This window comes from Mobula hypostoma, unplaced genomic scaffold (genome assembly GCF_963921235.1).
Source record: "Mobula hypostoma unplaced genomic scaffold, sMobHyp1.1 scaffold_115, whole genome shotgun sequence".
NCBI classification, from domain to species: Eukaryota; Metazoa; Chordata; class Chondrichthyes; order Myliobatiformes; family Myliobatidae; genus Mobula; species Mobula hypostoma.
This window is the reverse complement of record NW_026948263.1, coordinates 232,677-250,462: the sequence shown is the minus strand read 5'-3', so window position 1 is coordinate 250,462 and position 17,786 is coordinate 232,677. Positions and strand designations below refer to the sequence as shown.

The following is a 17,786-nucleotide window of genomic DNA, read 5'->3' as shown; positions in this document are numbered from 1 at the left end:
CATTTTCATAATATGGACATACAGCTCAAACATTTGTCAGTTCTTATACTAGGCAGAGCACAATTATTCTCTGTTAAAGATCTGGAGATTGAAGCAGGTTAAATGAATCGGTTTTCCTGCAGGTGGAAGACCTCGTTTTTTTGAGATGATGGTAATTTAAAGCTAAATCACCTGGATTTTATGGAGAGTTGACAGAACAACACTTTCTAGCACATAAATATACCGTTCGGACCGATTCCCGTGGACATCTCCCTTTGATAGACCTGACAAACATCCACACACGCTTGAAGTGTAACGCGGTTTCCTGCATTTTCATTGACATCAGCTAGCAATCACCAGCATTTTGCAGGTCCCAATGTTTTGCTTTTACCACAAATTGTGCCTGGCCTTGGCTTCACTGAACGAAATTGTAACCCGGGAAGAGTTGAGAATTTATCGATATGTATGTCTCACTTTCCAGAAAATGTCGTCTCATGTCATCCTCTCGCATCACAGCTGAGGAAAAAGGTTCTCAATGTCGTGAGGTACCACCCCACGAACATACCAACGGGATCTTACGACGATGCGTATACTCTACCCCACCCCCACCGCCTTCTCCGCTCTTTGCAGGTATCTCTTTCCACATCATTCCCTTTCCCACTATCCCTCCCTACTGATCTCCTTCCGGGAATTTATCCCTGCAAGCGTTATTAGTGCCACACCCGCCTCTGCATCTCCTCCTTCACCAACCAGCATTCAGGAAAATCTGTCCTTCCAGGATAGACGGTTACATCCGGCTCTCCTGGAACGGTAGCCTACACATTGGTGAGACTCAGCGGAGACTAGAGTACCGCATTGCGGAACGCCATCACTTCGCAGTCGCCCATTACATCCGCGAATGGTCGTGTAGCACCCAGCGTGAGTTCTCGAACTGTGCGCGGCACAGCTGTCTTGTGTGTGCACAGACAGTTTTATTCTTTCCCTCTCCCAGTGTGTAGTGCCCTCCTGCTTCAAAACATCCACCATTGTCCCTGTACCAAGAAAACCAATGTAGCATGCCTGAACGATTGGCGTCCTGTCGCACTCAACTCAATCATAAATGAATGCTTTTAGAGGCTGTTTAAGGACTACATCTTCAGCAAGCTACCACCTACAACTCGCCTACCGACATAACCGATCATAGGACTATGCCAAAGAGTAGCACTCACCTGGAAAAGAGGGATGCATACGTTAGAATGTTGTTATTGGACTACAGTTCAGCATCCAACACCATAATTACCCCCAGGCTGGACAAGGAGTTCAGAGACCTCGGCCTGCATCCTGCCTCGTGCAGCTGGATCTGCGATTTCCTTTTGGATCGGCGGAATGTGGGAAGGAAAAGCTCCCTCTGTCTCTGGGCATCTGATACTCAAAACAGGAGCCCTTAGAGATGTATTCTGAGACCCCACGTCTACTCCCGATACAGCAACGACCGTGTTGCCACGCACAACTCCAGCCGGCTGATCAAATTTGCAGATGTCACGGCATTGATAGGTCTTATTTCTAACAATAATGCGACAACTCACAGAGGAGCAGTCAACGCCCTGACGGTATTAAGAAAACAACATCTCCCTGAATATTGAGATAAAAAACGAACGATCTGATCGTAGATTACAGGAGGAATAGAGACAGACCCCATTGACATCAATAGGGCTATAATTGTGGGGAAGAGTAATTTCAAGTCCCTCGATTTGCATATCACTACGGATCTCACTGGACTCTATAGACCGTCTGTATGGTGAAAAAATACATCAGCGCCTCTTTCACCTCAGACGCCCGAAGAGATTTGCCATGAGTCCCCCAATTCTCAGGACTTTCTACAGGGGCACCATCGACAGCACCGGCTGTGTCACCGGCTAGTACGTAGACTGTACTACCCACAGTCGTAGAGTATTGCAGAGAATGGGACTGACTGTCCAGCGCATCTGAGGATGTGAACCTTCCTCTCTGCAAGATATGTACAGCAGCAGATGCTTAAAAAGGACCCGAAAGATCAACAGGGACTCCAGCCACGCCAACCATAAACTGTTTCATGTATTTCCGTCCGGCAAGGGATACCGCAGCATGGAGGCCAGGACCAATAGGCTCCTGGAAAGCCTCTTTCACCAGGCCATTTGATTTATCAATGCACATTGATCTGATTGCATAGATGACTGTACATTGTATGTGACTGTACATACATGCTCACAAAACAATCCTGTATACAGTCTTAGTGTTTGGGCAATATCCTACCACATGGATGATAAATTACAGCGAACTTCTCATCAATCCCTACAGCAGACTCGTTACAGTCAAAGAGTCTGGCCTCTTACGCGAACACTGTATTGGATCCACGTTGTTTCAGTTTGATGTGTCTGGAATGAAATTGGAATAAAACATACAATTTTTAACTGAAGAAATAAAAATGTGCTGACTCAGCTGTGTTTCTTGGGGACATAATCGGCAATTTGGAGTTTCAGCACACAATTTCAGTACGAATATAATGTATTGCATTTTATGGTCTTTAGACCAGTTTTCGTTGCATATAATAGCCACGAAAATAATTTCCAACCTGGGAAATTGCTCATAGATCACAGTCTTTAGTTTCTACTTCTGTTCAAACCGAATAAGGATGGGGAAATGGTTGTAGAATTTTGGCAGCTCTGGCTGGTCTCTTTAAAGTTAAATAGACTGCACCACACGTCACGGTTATGGGGTAAAGTGGTCAAGTAGAAATAGATGTAGATTTTCTGTGCTTCATATCGAACGGCCAGTGTGTTTGCTAGAAAGGAACGTTCAGCAATCAGACCACAAACTGCAGCTAATGTCATCTGGGCGTGTATCATTTTATTATTAAAAGTCCTTGGAATATTGTTCTCGAGCTCTTTTATATGCTTAGAAGAACATGCGTACAGCGTGTTTTATTGTGTGACATGGCATCAGCTGTTACTGTGACTTTCAGCACTCAAACCACTCCAAATGAATAGGACGAAGGAATGAAAAGAATTAAACTGTCATCCCCTTCAATAAAGACTTGTACCCTACTTCAACTTCTGAGCTGAACTCCCGCCCTTAATGTCAGAAGTGAATGTGTTCCGTCGATGTGACAAAATAAAACTGTTGGAAGGTATTTGTCCGTGTTGATTGTTCAGGATAATTGTCTGTGTTAGAAAGAACACTGATTCAAAAAAGTTCCATTTCAGCAGCTGAAGCCGGGTGTGCTGGAAATTGCATTCTTAACGTTCATATTCTCTTTTGCTTTATAGTTAATAACCTGTAACATCCCCTGGGGAGACGAATTTATGGCACGGTTTCGGAGTGAGAAAAACACTTTAATGTCAGTGGTTTGTAGTTAGTTGTCCCTGATGTGACAGATGTCGTAACCACACTAATTGCTTCAGAGGAGTTACTCTGAATTGCATATAACTCTGTAAATCCTATCACCGGTCCATGTGAGCAGTTGGATCGTTCCGTACAACTGAACGCTGCCTCTGACGGATTATGGGATATTCAGCGATTTACTACATCGCGAGCATTTTCTATCCTGCAATTGTAGCGATTGGTGTCCCTGGTAAGTTACTGGAACTAGTCACTATATGTATGTTGCCGTCGTCTTACTTTTGTTCCGCTACACTCTTCGGAACTTTACTCAGCGCAAATGCTACAGTCATCTGAAAAGAGTTTCCAGAATTAACGATTCAAACATCTGACAGTTTTTTTAAAATTCTGTTTCCATATTTTTTCGCTGCTGTTTTTTTTTTCTCTTCTCTTTTGTCAAATACGTTGATGCCGATAGTGCCATACCTTCATAGTTTGATCTTCCTTTGCTTTCTGGTGCGAAAGTGGTCGCTTTTGCAGATCAGCAGCTTTTTCAAATGACCGTCCAGTCCAATATCGACAGGCTGGTCAGTTCTTCCATAATCATTAAAATATAACTTATGCTTTGAATCTCATTAATTCACTATAATTAAACCCTTCAGCTGTTTCACCTCTAATAATGGAAATGATATTGTTTACTGGAGCGATTAACTGCTCACCGGTACGTGAGCCGTGGAAATCAGATGCCTCGCTCTAAAGTTTCGGAAGGTGGCCAGCCCACTGACACTCCAGTTCATTATTGTCCACCAGCCAGAGTGCACCAACGTAGTCCGCACACATTGAATTTCTCTTTTCTACTTCCAAAATACTATACCCTGCATAGCATTGGCAAAATGGTAGGCTTTCAGACAGTTTCAGCTTACGATCATTCTGTGTTGTTTTTTTCTCTCTCTCGAAATTTCTTATAGTCAATTTAACGGCGATTGTGATCCTCTCTCGGGGAAAATGCGGACTCTCCAGATGCATCACCCGTTACCTGGTTGGAATGGCAACAGCGGATCTGATGGTGGTTATCGTTGTTGCTTTAGTAGAACAGACCAACAATATCTACATTTATTCCAGATCCCTGCTCATCACACCTGTATGTGCTCTGACAATTGTATTTAGGGGTGTAACCCGGGACTGTTCTGTTTGGTTTACGGTCAGTTTTACCTTCGATCGTTGTATCGCAATATGTTACCGAAAGGTTTGGGAACGATACTGCACTGAGAGAACAGCAACGGTGGTTATGGTGACCGTGGTCACAGTGAGCTGCGGGAGAAGTGTCCCGTTTTACTTTGCCATTGAACCTTACGTCATCATTGATAACACACCGTGGCGTTGCGCCTTCACTCATGAACACGCTACATTACCCGTGTGGAAAGTATTCGAATTACTCGATAGCATTTTAACACCGTTGCTGCCAATGGGCTTAATTCTAGTGTTCAATGGGTTAACAGTAAGACATATCGTTGCGGCAAATAGAGTCCGCAGAGGGCTTCGGAACAGCAGTGATAATCAGAAGGATACCGAGTTGGAAAACCGCAGAAAATCGATGGTTTTGTTGTTTGCAATTTCAGCTAATTTCATATTATTTTGGATCCCCTATGTAGCTCATTCCCTGAAATGGCAACCGGAACACTATTTGTATCAGGACAGGAATATGAGTTCCCCGGTATATATACTACAACAACTTGGGTACATGTTGCAAATTCTGAGTATGTGCACCAATACTTGTATCTATACACTGACACAGAGGAAATTCAGAAAAGAGCTGAGAAATGGAATGAAGTATGTGTTTATGTTAAATGGCCATCTGTGCAGATAACACCCAGGTGTAATTGCAGTTCAGCGGTGTTTTCAAATAAAACAGTTTGGAAAATGAGTAGGCTTGTCATAAATTCAAACAATCATTTACCTGGTCATCCCGAAATTGCAAAACTCACGGAAGGTTGCATACTTGATACATTTAAAGTAGGAAACCTGGCGAACATTCAATGGGGTGGCATGATTGCTACATTGGTTGAATTACTCCAAACTATCGCAGTGACTTGACAAACACATGGGCAGGAATGGCTTCTGGAGTTCCCGGGTTCAGTTCTTTCAACATGAACAGAATCGGGTAAAAGAGAGTAAAGTGAGTGCGATGAAAACGCAGGGAGAGTATGACAGTAACCCAGCAGCAGAAAGAGAACAAACCGTGGAGAGATTGTCTATTGATAGACTGCGAGAGGTACTCAGAAACAGGAAGGGAGATATCACTCGTTTCGGAAAATTCTGTTCAGAACACCGCACTCCCTCCTACCCACATCAGTAAAAAGAAAACCTAGAGAAAGCAAGTAACTGATCGGGAGATAGATTTTGGACGGGTGCCATATTGACACGGTTGTTGAAACAGGCAACTTAAACTTCAGGAATATTCATTGTCACTTCCTCAGGTTAAAAGGTTTAGATATGACAGAATTTCTCAGCTGTGTTAAAGTACGTGAAGAAGAGAGGATGACTAGAGAGAGGGTGGTACAGATCAGCGATAAAAGAAGAAACATGCATCTAGGGTGCACGGAGGGAGTGAAGGTCCTTACTGATACTTTGCTTCTCTATTCACCAGTGAGCGCGACCTTTATGAATGTGGATACAGTGTAAAAAGATAGGTATGCTAAGACATGCCGACGATAACAATTATGCACTGGAAACTTGTAAATCATTTAAAAAAAAGCATTTCCTGCCTTTAGAGGCATATGCTTCCTGGTATTTAGAGAAAACGAGCGAAGATATTACTCCGCTTTCGTACAGGACATTTGCGTCCTCACTGGCCACATGAGCAGTACGAGATGATTGGAACATGGCAAATGTTATTTCTTTCTTCAAGTGATGTAATAGGGACGGTCCTGATAATTACAGCCCAGTGAGTCTGTCGTCAGTAGTGGACAAGCAATTCGAAAGGATTCTGAGAGATGGAACTTATAAGTATCTGGGAAACGTATTCTGGTTGGGGATAGTCAGCATGGTTTTCTGAAGGACAGATTGAATTCTTCGAAAAAGTGAAAAAGGATATAGGCGGGTGCAGTCAGAACAGCCGACCCGAGGTATATTAATTTCGGAACGTGGTTGACCTCGTTCCCCATTGAGAATATCAGGTGGCATAGGATCAAGTGAAACCTGACTAAATGGATTCAGAGTTTGCTGACCTACAGAAGGCAGATAAGCTAGTAGATCGAGTCTATTCTTCCTGGAGGACAGTGGTCAGTGATGTTCCGCGAGGAAGATATAAACTTCAGGGCAGCTTATAACAGTATGTCGTCTCTGCTGTTACCGCGTTCAGGGAGACAGACTTCAATTTGGCCACCCTTCAGCACTTCGGTAATTTATTGAATTAGAGCTGATGATGGAAGCAAAATGCTGAATTCGGACGGGAACTACAGTCTATCTAAATTGAACTCCGTTTATATATTACAGGATTTATACCACAATCATTCAAAACAACCTTTCCAAATAGACACTGCAGTTCAAAATCAGTATTTCAAAGTCTGAGCGGCATCTTTTGGTGCTCCCGAAATGAACCAGACTCCCAAAATGCTAATTTAAATTCCACTTTCAAAAACACACGAATTTGTCCTAATACAAATTTACCTTTGAACGTGGGTTTATTGTACCCGGATTAGATACAGTCATATTTTTATCCTTTAACCCTGATTCCACTTGTCCGGTGTGGAATCTGCGTCTCCCTCTGAAATCGACACGAAAGCAAACAAATAAAAGACAATAATCTAAGTGTGCAGATAAGGCAACACAAAAATCCAAGTTTGCACTTTTCTATCTTCAAAACTTTCACAGTTAACTGGCGTGTGCTGAATAAACAGGTAATTGCCAGAGTGAAAATCCTTATCAAATATTCTAAAGAACAGAGGGGAGGAGGATAAGAGTGGTTGTTGCCTGCATGCAATAACACCTCATGCAATTTCGGAATGAGACGCAGCCTCTGAAATTCACATCAGTTCATGAAAGTTTAATTCACACAAGGAAACAGACATTTTCATACGATCACCTCCTACTGTGAAACAGAGGATTAACTCAAACATCCTTTCAATACAACCCTAAGAATTACACGGTGGCCTTCCATTCATTCCCGCACCAATTATATCTCTTTCTCTTTCAAATGAACTCACAAATGTCCGGACCTCGTGGAATAATATTACATTATTAATGTATTCACACTCTAACCTATTGCAGAACATGACATATTTTAAATGTTGAACAGTTAACAAATAATCTATATTTAGAATACACAAATTTAAGAAAGCCTTTCGAGTCTAAAGCAAAGGGTCGCTGGAACGTATGTATCGTCCGCAAGTTAATATTCAACCTATTTAGCAATGACGTCACCACGGCACCTTAACTCCAACCACTTCCACGATTTCTCGCCATCAATTTCTGGCCAAGGATAGGATTGCGATTAAATGACGTTTTGTTGTATCAGGTTTACTTTTCTCCTTAACACCGTTGAATTAATAGATTTGGACATTATACCGGGAACCTTGCGACGCACGCATTAGGGTTACCGTGGTTCCACTCTGGAACGATCGCTTTTATCGCCTTACTGACGGACTGAAGGTATATTGCTTTTGTGTGTTACCTCCCTTGTAACGTCACACCTGCACTTTCTTATTCACATGCTTTATGTATTCACTTTACCAAGTTTCCATTCTTCACTGTGTGTAAGGACAGACGGATCAAACAATATCAAAGACTTTCTAGATTCGTCAGTGCTACTAGACACGAAAATTCTTCACCAAATATATATGACTTCTAGGTCTAAATTGTCCCAAGATAATGTTAATTAATTATAGACTTTGGAGCATCATTCATACTTCTGACGTAAATACGGTTTTGTGCTGGCCGCTCAGCTGGTTTCATTTGCTTAACACATGTAGCAGAATCCTCTATTAATATCCAGAAGTAATTTACCGGATTCTTTAATTATTCACTTGCTCCCCTATCCTTGTATTTTCGTCAAAGTCGGGTGTTAATAATGTAATTCTGTGGCTTTAAAGGAATGCTCTGTGTTATGGCCTTATGATATGTTCTTATAGGAACACAGTCCAATCAATGTCCTATCCATTGCGAAACCTCACCATTGTACTACTCTCCGGTGATCAGTTGCCTGTAACTGCTCACTATTATCATCCGCTTGCACTAATGCCCCATTTTCCTGAGCAATGCCTCTCAGATGCTGACGTAGTGCATATTATATTCTTGTTTCGGTTTCCGGCCCCTGTTTCCTTACACTGAAATTTCTCTCTGTTCGCAAATGGGGAAGCGGGTGGGGTTAGTGGCGGCGACAGTACATACTGGGTTCTCTCATTTGTATGCTGGAGGGAGATGTTTGGAAGGAGGCTGCCTGTCGTCGTCCTAACATTACGGAGCTGCGTCAGTACGTCCATCACTAACCTCCCCTCCTATTTCAGATCCAATAATGCATATTATTTCACTCTGAATGAGAAGGTTAGCCCTGCAGATTTTCTATCTGCTTTAGACACTTCATGTGATGTGATGTGTAGTGTTAGGTTTCTTTTCAAAGGTTTCAAAGGTACATTTAACGTCAGAAAAAAATGTATACAATATGCATCCTGAAATGCTTTTTGCTTCGCAAACATCCACACAAACAGGGGAGGGTCCCAAAGAATGAACGACAGTGAAAAGTTAAAACCGCAAAGTCCCCCCTCTCCCGCGCGTAAGCGGCAGCAAGCAACAATTGCCCCATCCCCCACCGGCACGCGCCACCGAGCGTGAGCGAAGTAACAATAAAGACACAGATTTGCAGTAACCCAGAGAGTACATTGTTCACCCGGTATTCGACTTGCCGGAGGTTCTCCCTTTCTCTAATAAGGGAGAAAGAGATGTCTCCATTTCACAGCCAGAAGGGAGACATAATAAACAACTCACTGGTTAACGATGTTAGACGTCCTTACTTCAATTTTAACGAACTCTGTGCCCAAGGATATCGGGTCTCTGGGCACACATCCTTAAATCTTCCGTCTCCTCCGACGTCCCAAGGATCTCCTCCCGTGACACCGACCTTCAATCCGCCCATCTCCAGAGCCCTGAGATCCCAGGCCTCCAAATGGCAGCCGAACTGTTAGGCTTCTAATTTAGTAACCTTCTCCTTTAGGTGGGTATCTTCTCTTCAAGCCAGGTCACCACATCACGCAACGGTCAAATTATCCTGCTGTAATTTAGCTTGCTGCTGACCGTCTATCCAGTCCTCAATTAAGCATCCACCTGCTCTGGTTTTGTTTACATTCCATACGTCACATCTTCCCGTAGGTAATCATCCATACCTTTATCATAGCGTTTTCATTTTCTTTCATATCCCCATGACGAGCGTAGTGCCCACACTGGGCACAATTCCCCGTTATGTACTTCTCCATCAGAATATTACAGAAAAAAGTTGTTCTGAGGGTGATGTATAGATATGGGTGACATTAATTTCACAAATACTGAGTGGGAGAACCCAGTGGCTAATTGATTACAGGAATGTGAATTTATTGAGAAGATAAATTATTTATTTTGATCCAGTACAGTATGCTTATGCAGCAACAAGAGGACAGTTCTGTCAAGATTTGATGTTCCGTTGCAATCAGATTAGAATTTTTAGTGCGTAATTTTTGAGTCTTTAGAGCAAGTGATAATAACATGGCTAGTCTCGAAGTTGTTTTTATTGGTGTAAGTATATCAGTAAAAGCCAAAACAAATAAATTCAATTTGAGAAAGTCAATGTTTGAAAAGATGCAGTGAAAACATTAGGAGGTGAACTGGAAGGAACTTCTTGATATTGAGTCAGTTCAGCAACAATGGGGTCGATTTAAAGTGGTAATCCACGCAGTGCAGGAAACGCTCTTACCCAGGGTCGGGAGAAGCAATAAAAACAATACATCAATGTTCAAAGTTCGGAGTAAAATTCGTTACAGAGTACATATATGACACCACGTACAACCTGGAGATTTTATTCCTGTCTGCACATCTAGCAAACCTATAGAAGAGTGCAGCATAAGGAGCATGAAGGCAGGTGAATGCTAACACTTTGCAGCATTTATTTCCAATGTCTCACTGTATGTACTGGGTATATCACCGCCTTCTTGAGTTGTTCTCGGAATTTGCTCTGAGTCAGGGCGTAAATGCATGTACTGGTACAGGAACTGAATTGCTGCAACATTGCCGATGCCTCTTCTGTGATATAACGGGGATCCGTGACAGGATAATAAACAACACTCATTGAAATGCGTTCACACATATAAAACACCACCTGTGTTACAACAACAATATGAAACTACCGGTAATGCTGAAGAGCAAAACGATGGATTTGCGTCGGTTCTCCATCTCCTGATCCTTCTCATTATCCCCAGTCTTATGTCCCCGGAAACCCCTGCGTGCTCGACTGGCCGCTAGAATCCGCCTGACAGTCCGAATATTGAACAGCAAAATCAGAAAGAATGGGACACAAGTTGTTAAATGGTGGTGAAATATATCAATAGCCGCCCATGCGGTAGAGTTTTTGTAACTCGGTGTAAGAGCACAATACCAGGGAACACCATCAATCATTACCAAAGGCTCGTATACAAAGCCCCAGGGGACACTCTCCAAACAGACCAGCACACTCACTGTCCCGATAACCACAGCCGCCATTCTCGCTGTGCGATATTTGTGTTCAGCTTCTGACAGCATGTAGCTACACATCAATGGACGGTGAAAGCGACAGTCAGCCAGACAGAAGTTGCAGAGCTCGCAAAAACCAACCATCCCCGGAGGCTGCACACTGGAGTGATGTCCAGGAATGTCCAAACCGTCCACGTCAGCAGCGGATCCGAGATAACGACCAGCAGATCGGCCGCGGCCATTCCCACACCTTTCCCGGGCCAGGATCACAATCGCCACCAAGTTCGCTGGAAGAGAGATAGGGAACAACAAGTTGATAAAATACCAGACATGCACCGATTTTTAACAGAGAGAACAAGGAGGTGGTGGAAACAGCACTTTGTGATGTTGCTGATGTAATAGAGAACTGCGAGCATCCCCGGCTGCCAGAGGACAAAAGAAAATTGAAAGAAATGTTTCAATCTACAAATGAATGCGCAGACTCGTTAAATAACAATAAAATTGGTACTCTAAATTAGGAGATTAATTGATGCAGGATAGCGGGAATTGAATGAAAGACAAGCATCAGATGCAATGTTAGGTATGAGACAGAGAGAGCGAGTCCGACAGATGGACAGGTAGTCAGACAGACAGCCAGTAACAGTTGCGTAGTTTGTGATGATTCTCTGTATCCTCCAGTCTTTGGTACCGTGTATGAATGGCGGGTTAGTTCTGTATCTACTAATCTGGTAGAGTGTGAGAGTCTGGGTTTCATTCTCTACTTGTGAATCTCTGCAACAGTGTGAGAGTGTTGGGTTCATTGTGAACCTGTCACACTCTGGTGCGCTGTGAGAGTCTGGGGTTCATTTGGTACCCGTCAGTTTCTGGTACAGCGTCAAAGTGCGGGGTTAGTTCTGTACCTGCCAATCTCTGGTACAGTGTGAGAGTGTGGGATTCATTGTGTACCTGCCAATCTCTGGTACAGTGTGAGAGTGTGGGATTCATTGTGTACCTGTCAATCTCTGGTACAGTATGAGAGTGTGGGATTCATTGTGTACCTGTCAATCTCTGGTACAGTGTGAGAGTGTGGGATTCATTGTGTACCTGCCAATCTCTGGTACAGTGTGAGAGTGTGGGATTCATTGTGTACCTGCCAATCTCTGGTAGAGTGTGAGAGTGTGGGATTCATTGTGTACCTGCCAATCTCTGGTACAGTGTGAGAGTGTGGGATTCATTGTGTACCTGTCAATCTCTGGTACAGTGTGAGAGTGTGGGATTAATTGTGTACCTGCCAATCTCTGGTACAGTGTGAGAGTATGGGATTCATTGTGTACCTGCCAATCTCTGGTACAGTGTGAGCGTGTGGGATTCATTGTGTACCTGCCAATCTCTGGTACAGTGTGAGAGTGTGGGATTCATTATGTACCTGCCAATCTCTGGTACAGTGTGAGAGTGTGGGATTCATTGTGTACCTGCCAATCTCTGGTACAGTGTGAGAGTGTGGGATTCATTGTGTACCTGTCAATCTCTGGTACAGTGTGAGAGTGTGGGATTCATTGTGTACCTGCCAATCTCTGGTACAGTGTGAGCGTGTGGGATTCATTGTGTACCTGCCAATCTCTGGTACAGTGTGAGAGTGTGGGATTCATTGTGTACCTGCCAATCTCTGGTACAGTGTGAGAGTGTGGGATTCATTGTGTACCTGCCAATCTCTGGTAGAGTGTGAGAGTGTGGGATTCATTGTGTACCTGCCAATCTCTGGTACAGTGTGAGAGTGTGGGATTCATTGTGTACCTGCCAATCTCTGGTACAGTGTGAGAGTGTGGGATTCATTGTGTACCTGTCAGTCTCTGGTACAGTGTGAGAGTGTGGGATTCATAGAAACACAGAAACATAGAAAACCTACAGCACAATACAGACCCTTCGACCCACAAAGTTGCGCCGAAAATGTCCCTACTTTAGAAATTACTAGGCTTACATATAGCCCTCTAATTTGCTAAACTCCATTTACCTATATAACTGTCTCTGAAAAGACCCTATCGTATCCGCCTCCACCACCGTTGCCGGCAGCCAATTCCACGCACTCACAACTCTCTGAGTAAAAACTTACCCCTGACAATCTCCTCTGTCTCTACTCCCCAGCATAATAAACCTGAGTCCACTTTTGACAACCATTTGAGCCCTGGGTAAAAGCCTCTGACTATCTACACGATCAGTGCCTCTCGTCATCTTATACACCTCTATCAGGTCACCTCTCATCCTCCGTCGCTGTGGCACTCGATACAGCGTTAATTCATTTGAAGGAAGGCCTCGGCATTAAACGCTAACTGTACGTTCAATTCCATTGATGTTGCCTGACCTGTTGAGTTCCTTCAGCATTTTATGTGTGCTGCAATTAATTAGATTAGCAGTTTTCGTGCGTTCAGTACCTTCGTAAGCTTGGATAGGACATCAGATTGGGGCTCGTCGATATATTACATAACACCATGAACAAGAAAGTTTCCAGAATGTAATAGAGCACCCCAATGAGAGTACGACATTGGTCAATAATCACAAAATCTATGCAGCTGAGGAGTGGACGAGATCAACAATGACAATCATGAAACTGGAGGTCAGCCGGAGAGTGTTTCACAACAACATTCACTGAATCGTAAATCGTCATTTCTTCCTCTTTGAAATTTTGCAATTTCGTGTTCAGCTATCTATACCTCATCAAACTTGGGTTTTATTTGAATGACATCATGTTTATTTTTATCCCAGCTGTTGGAAGACACGTCAGCCTTGTGTAATAGTGAATATTCTGTGTGCTGCAACGAGTATAAATGAATGACCGCGGAGATTCATCAGCTCAGAGTTTCTTCAGCGAGATCGCGGGCAGCTGGAAGACAGACTGAATCTCAAACAGCATGTTTGAAACAATTTACCGTGTGAGGAAAATATATTACTTGGTCATTGCCGTCATCGGTGTTCCTGGTAAGAACAGAGGCGAGCAAACTTTTGCGGTTCTGTGTGCGCGGTCTTTGGTCTCGTTCAATGACCGACAGCGTTGTGATGCCGGTGTATCAGCGAGTGCGGTGCAGACATTGGGACAAAATTCTGTCTTCGTTCGGACGTTCCCTTGAAGTTTTATCCGTGACCTCGGCTGACAGTAAACCGGCCCTTGAAAAAGATGCAGAATGCATGATTAGCGAGGTGGATTCATTCTGTGGATTCACAGAAGGCAGTTTTGAATTAATAATGTAAAGTAGCTTTCAAATTAAACTCCCGTCATTCCGTGCGCTTGGCACCTTTACTGGCCTCTTCATGTGATCCGTATCAATGGTGTTACATGTTTTGATATAAACTTAAAGATGTTGCTCTGTATTTTAAGAAACTGCTGCAACTTTGAGGGGAATGCGGACAGAATACAAGTTGACAGTCAGGGGATAGCGGTAAACATCACTTCTGAGTTAGACTCCGAACCATTGGGAGTTTCGAAAATTGAAATCTGGTTTGTGTGCGCTTTAGTGTCCCAAAGGTTTGTTTCCACGCCCTATTATCCGTGAACTGAAGAGGGAGTTAAGAGCCAATCCAGCGCTGTTAGCTAGAGGTCGGTCTGGGTAAGGACCATGCGATATTCCGCTCTGGAACAATGAACATTGTAGAGTCTGCAATCGTGCTGTAGTAATTTGCAGGAAGTCCTGAAAGAGGCCGAAATTTGAAACACTTAACTTGTCTTTCCTTTGTAAACTGTATGGTTTAAACACTAACGTGCAAAATATCTGAAATTACGATGTAGTGTACTTGCAGAATATAAAAGAAGCGAGACTAAGGCATGCAAAACAAGAGAACCAATATTGCTTTCAACATTGATCTTTGGAAATGAACAGAAACGGAAGGAGCTCGGCTTAGCTAAATGGAGATTGTCAGAGCATAGGTGACGGGATTGCGGCGGAAGTTGCGGGAGTATCCTGGCTTTACACATCAGTTGCAAAGTTGATGGTGGTTGATGGTGGTTATATTCCCAGAGCGCCCTAGTTTATCCTTTGCAAAGCCTTCTCCCTCAAACAGTGCTCCTCCGCCGGTAACGAGTACCTCTTCCTAGAGATGCTGCCTGGCTTGCTGCGTTCACCAGCAACTTTGATATGTGTTGCTTGAATTTCCAGCATCTGCAGAATTCCTGTTGTTAACGAGTACCGGACCTCTTCACCCAGCATGCACTCGCTTGAGGTATCTGCGACTCCCACTTCATGCTTCTAATCACCCAATAATTGAGCTGTAAAAAAAAGATTTGTCGTTCTCAATTTCAGGCTTATCTCTGCCCCGAGAGCCACGGAGAAGACAGACAGTAAATTCACTCATTCTTTTCGTTGTCCTCCCAGTGAATTTAGTGGCGATTGTGATCCTGTCCAGGGGAAAGTGCGGCCTTTCCACCTGCACCACTCGCTACCTGGTGGCCATGGCAACGGCGGACCTACAAACTATCATCTTTGAGGTCCTACTGTGGCGTGTCAGTTATTATTACTTCTCCGGATCATTCCTGGACATCACCCCCGTGTGCAGTGTAATCTCTTCCCTGGGAGTAGCAGCCACAGACTGTTCTGTCTGGTTCACCGTCACTTTCACGTTTGATCGGTTTGTCACCATCTGTTGTCAGAATCTGAAAGCAAAGTATTGCACCGGGAAAACTGCGGCTGTGGTTCTGACAACAACCGGCGTTCTGCTCTCTTTTAAAAATGTGCCCAACTTCTTTGTGCATAGTCCTATGAAAATGATTGGTAATATACCCTGGGACTGTATTCCAAAGCCGGGTTACTATGCGGATCACGGGTGGGTGGGATATAGATGGCTTTCTACGGTTCTAACGCCGTTACTCCCATTCATATTAATACTACTGTTAAATGTTCTGGCAGTCAGACACATTTTAGTGACTAGTCGCGTCCGTAAGGGGCTGAGGGGTCAGAGCAAGGTGGAGAACTGCAGTGACCCGGAGATGGAGAGCAGGAGGAGGTCTGTGATCTTACTTCTCACCGTCTCCGGAAGCTTCATCATCCTGTGGTCGGTGAATGTTGCCGAGTTTCTTTATAACACCATTGCTGGATTGGATCAGAATAATTACAACGATTCTGAATACATATTTCAACAATTGGGATACATGCTGGTGATATTAAGTTGCTGCACAAACACGTTTATTTACGGGGTAACTCAGTCCAAGTTCAGAGAGCAGTTGATCAGCGCAGTGAAATATCCGCTCACGTCAATTATTCACTTAATTAACAAACAAACTATCTAAGTTCTTCTCAGAGGCTGTGGCAGGTTTTGTTTTCCATCTTGACACTACGGAACTGGCGGTCATCGGAGAACGTGGCAGCTGTGAGAGTGGTCGAGAGCCCGAGCGAGACCCAGCTCCGGAACAGACTCTTCGGCAACTGCAGACCGTGACTTCCACCCCCTACCAATTATTAAACTCAAACTACCTTCTATTTGTATTGTTTCACCATATTCCCGCGGCTGTTAACGCCACACGTCTATCGATAACAAATCCCGCCCTCCAGTTTAAATGCTCACCGGTCAAGTGATCGGCATATCCGGTGCTTCTCGCTAACGGTGAGGAAATGGAGCACCGAGCGGAAATACTACCGGAAAAGGAGGACGGGCGGAATTCACACTGAGCTACCGAAGATCAGCTCGGGACTGCTCCGTGCTCACAGTGAGTAGACAACACCACAGTGAGATTTAACTGATTGCATCCAGCATCGGATCCGCAAGTCCGTCAACACGCTATGAGCAGACAACGTCCACGTTTACAGATATTCAAACTTCAACATTCGTGTTCACCTGTATCCAATGAGTCTGTATCAATTTCCTGATGTGTTCACCTGCACAGAGAATCTCTACACAAGGTCCAAATATCATCTGCAGAAAGTCTATTTGTAAAGGTGACTTGCATTACTTTGTGAGAAAAGCACATTTCTTCCTCATTTCCTTGGGTTTCTGGCGGGAATGGGAGAGTAACAACAAAACGGAATGAATTTCCGACTATTCTAGTGGGGTTTAGTACTGGTGCGTTTTGGACATTTACAGAAATATTGCCGTCTCGGCCTAACAGTTTAATACTATTGTGTAGTGACTTTGTAGATATTACTATCGGTGCAATGTATACCCTGTTCAATCCGTAGTCTATCAATTTTCTCCTGTAAGTCAGTATATTTCTGCTGTTTTCATTTCTGGATTTCAGACTGTTGTGTATGTTTGGAATGGATCCATTAAGGAAGCTGCTCCTGCTTGGTTTTTATTCTGTAATATTCTATCGGGACGGTTATTATGGATATTTGACAATGGATCTGTTATCATATCAATGGATACCCTGGCTTTAGACTGAATGAGGATTGTATTTATAGTAAGGTATAGTATCTTTGATGAGTTTGTGTATTAAAGCAGGATTTTGGCGAATGATGCGTGCCACTTGAATCTGGCTGCGTAAGTAATCAGATTCAATTAAACTGTGCAAAATCCTGTGATGTGTTGGAATTTTCTCCTTTTGTCGTCTCGCTGGTCTTTTATTGTGCATTTTATTACTTTTGTGTTAACCACCTGATCCTATATTGCCACAGAGGGAATGGAGTGGAAAATCCAACAACACCCCGTTTGAATGTGTGCATCTCCCTCACAGACTTCTTCCCTCCCCTCTCCACAGTGCGCTCGACCACTTCGTCTCCCTATCCCTTCCTATCCCTCACCATTTTCTCAGCCCACTCCAACCACTCCGTGTACCCTCCTATCTCTCAGACACGTTCCTCCATCTTCTCGTACTCTCCTCT

General features: G+C 43.7%; 1 protein-coding gene across 1 annotated transcript; it reads left to right on the top strand.

Annotated features, from left to right (window-relative positions):
- The first annotated feature begins 13,892 nt into the window (after positions 1-13,892).
- LOC134342250 (probable G-protein coupled receptor 139) lies at positions 13,893-16,258 on the top strand. Its single transcript, XM_063040213.1, has 2 exons — positions 13,893-13,959; positions 15,348-16,258. The coding sequence occupies exons 1-2, from the start codon at positions 13,893-13,895 to the stop codon at positions 16,256-16,258; spliced, it is 978 nt and encodes a 325-aa protein (XP_062896283.1).
- The last annotated feature ends 1,528 nt before the right edge of the window (positions 16,259-17,786 follow it).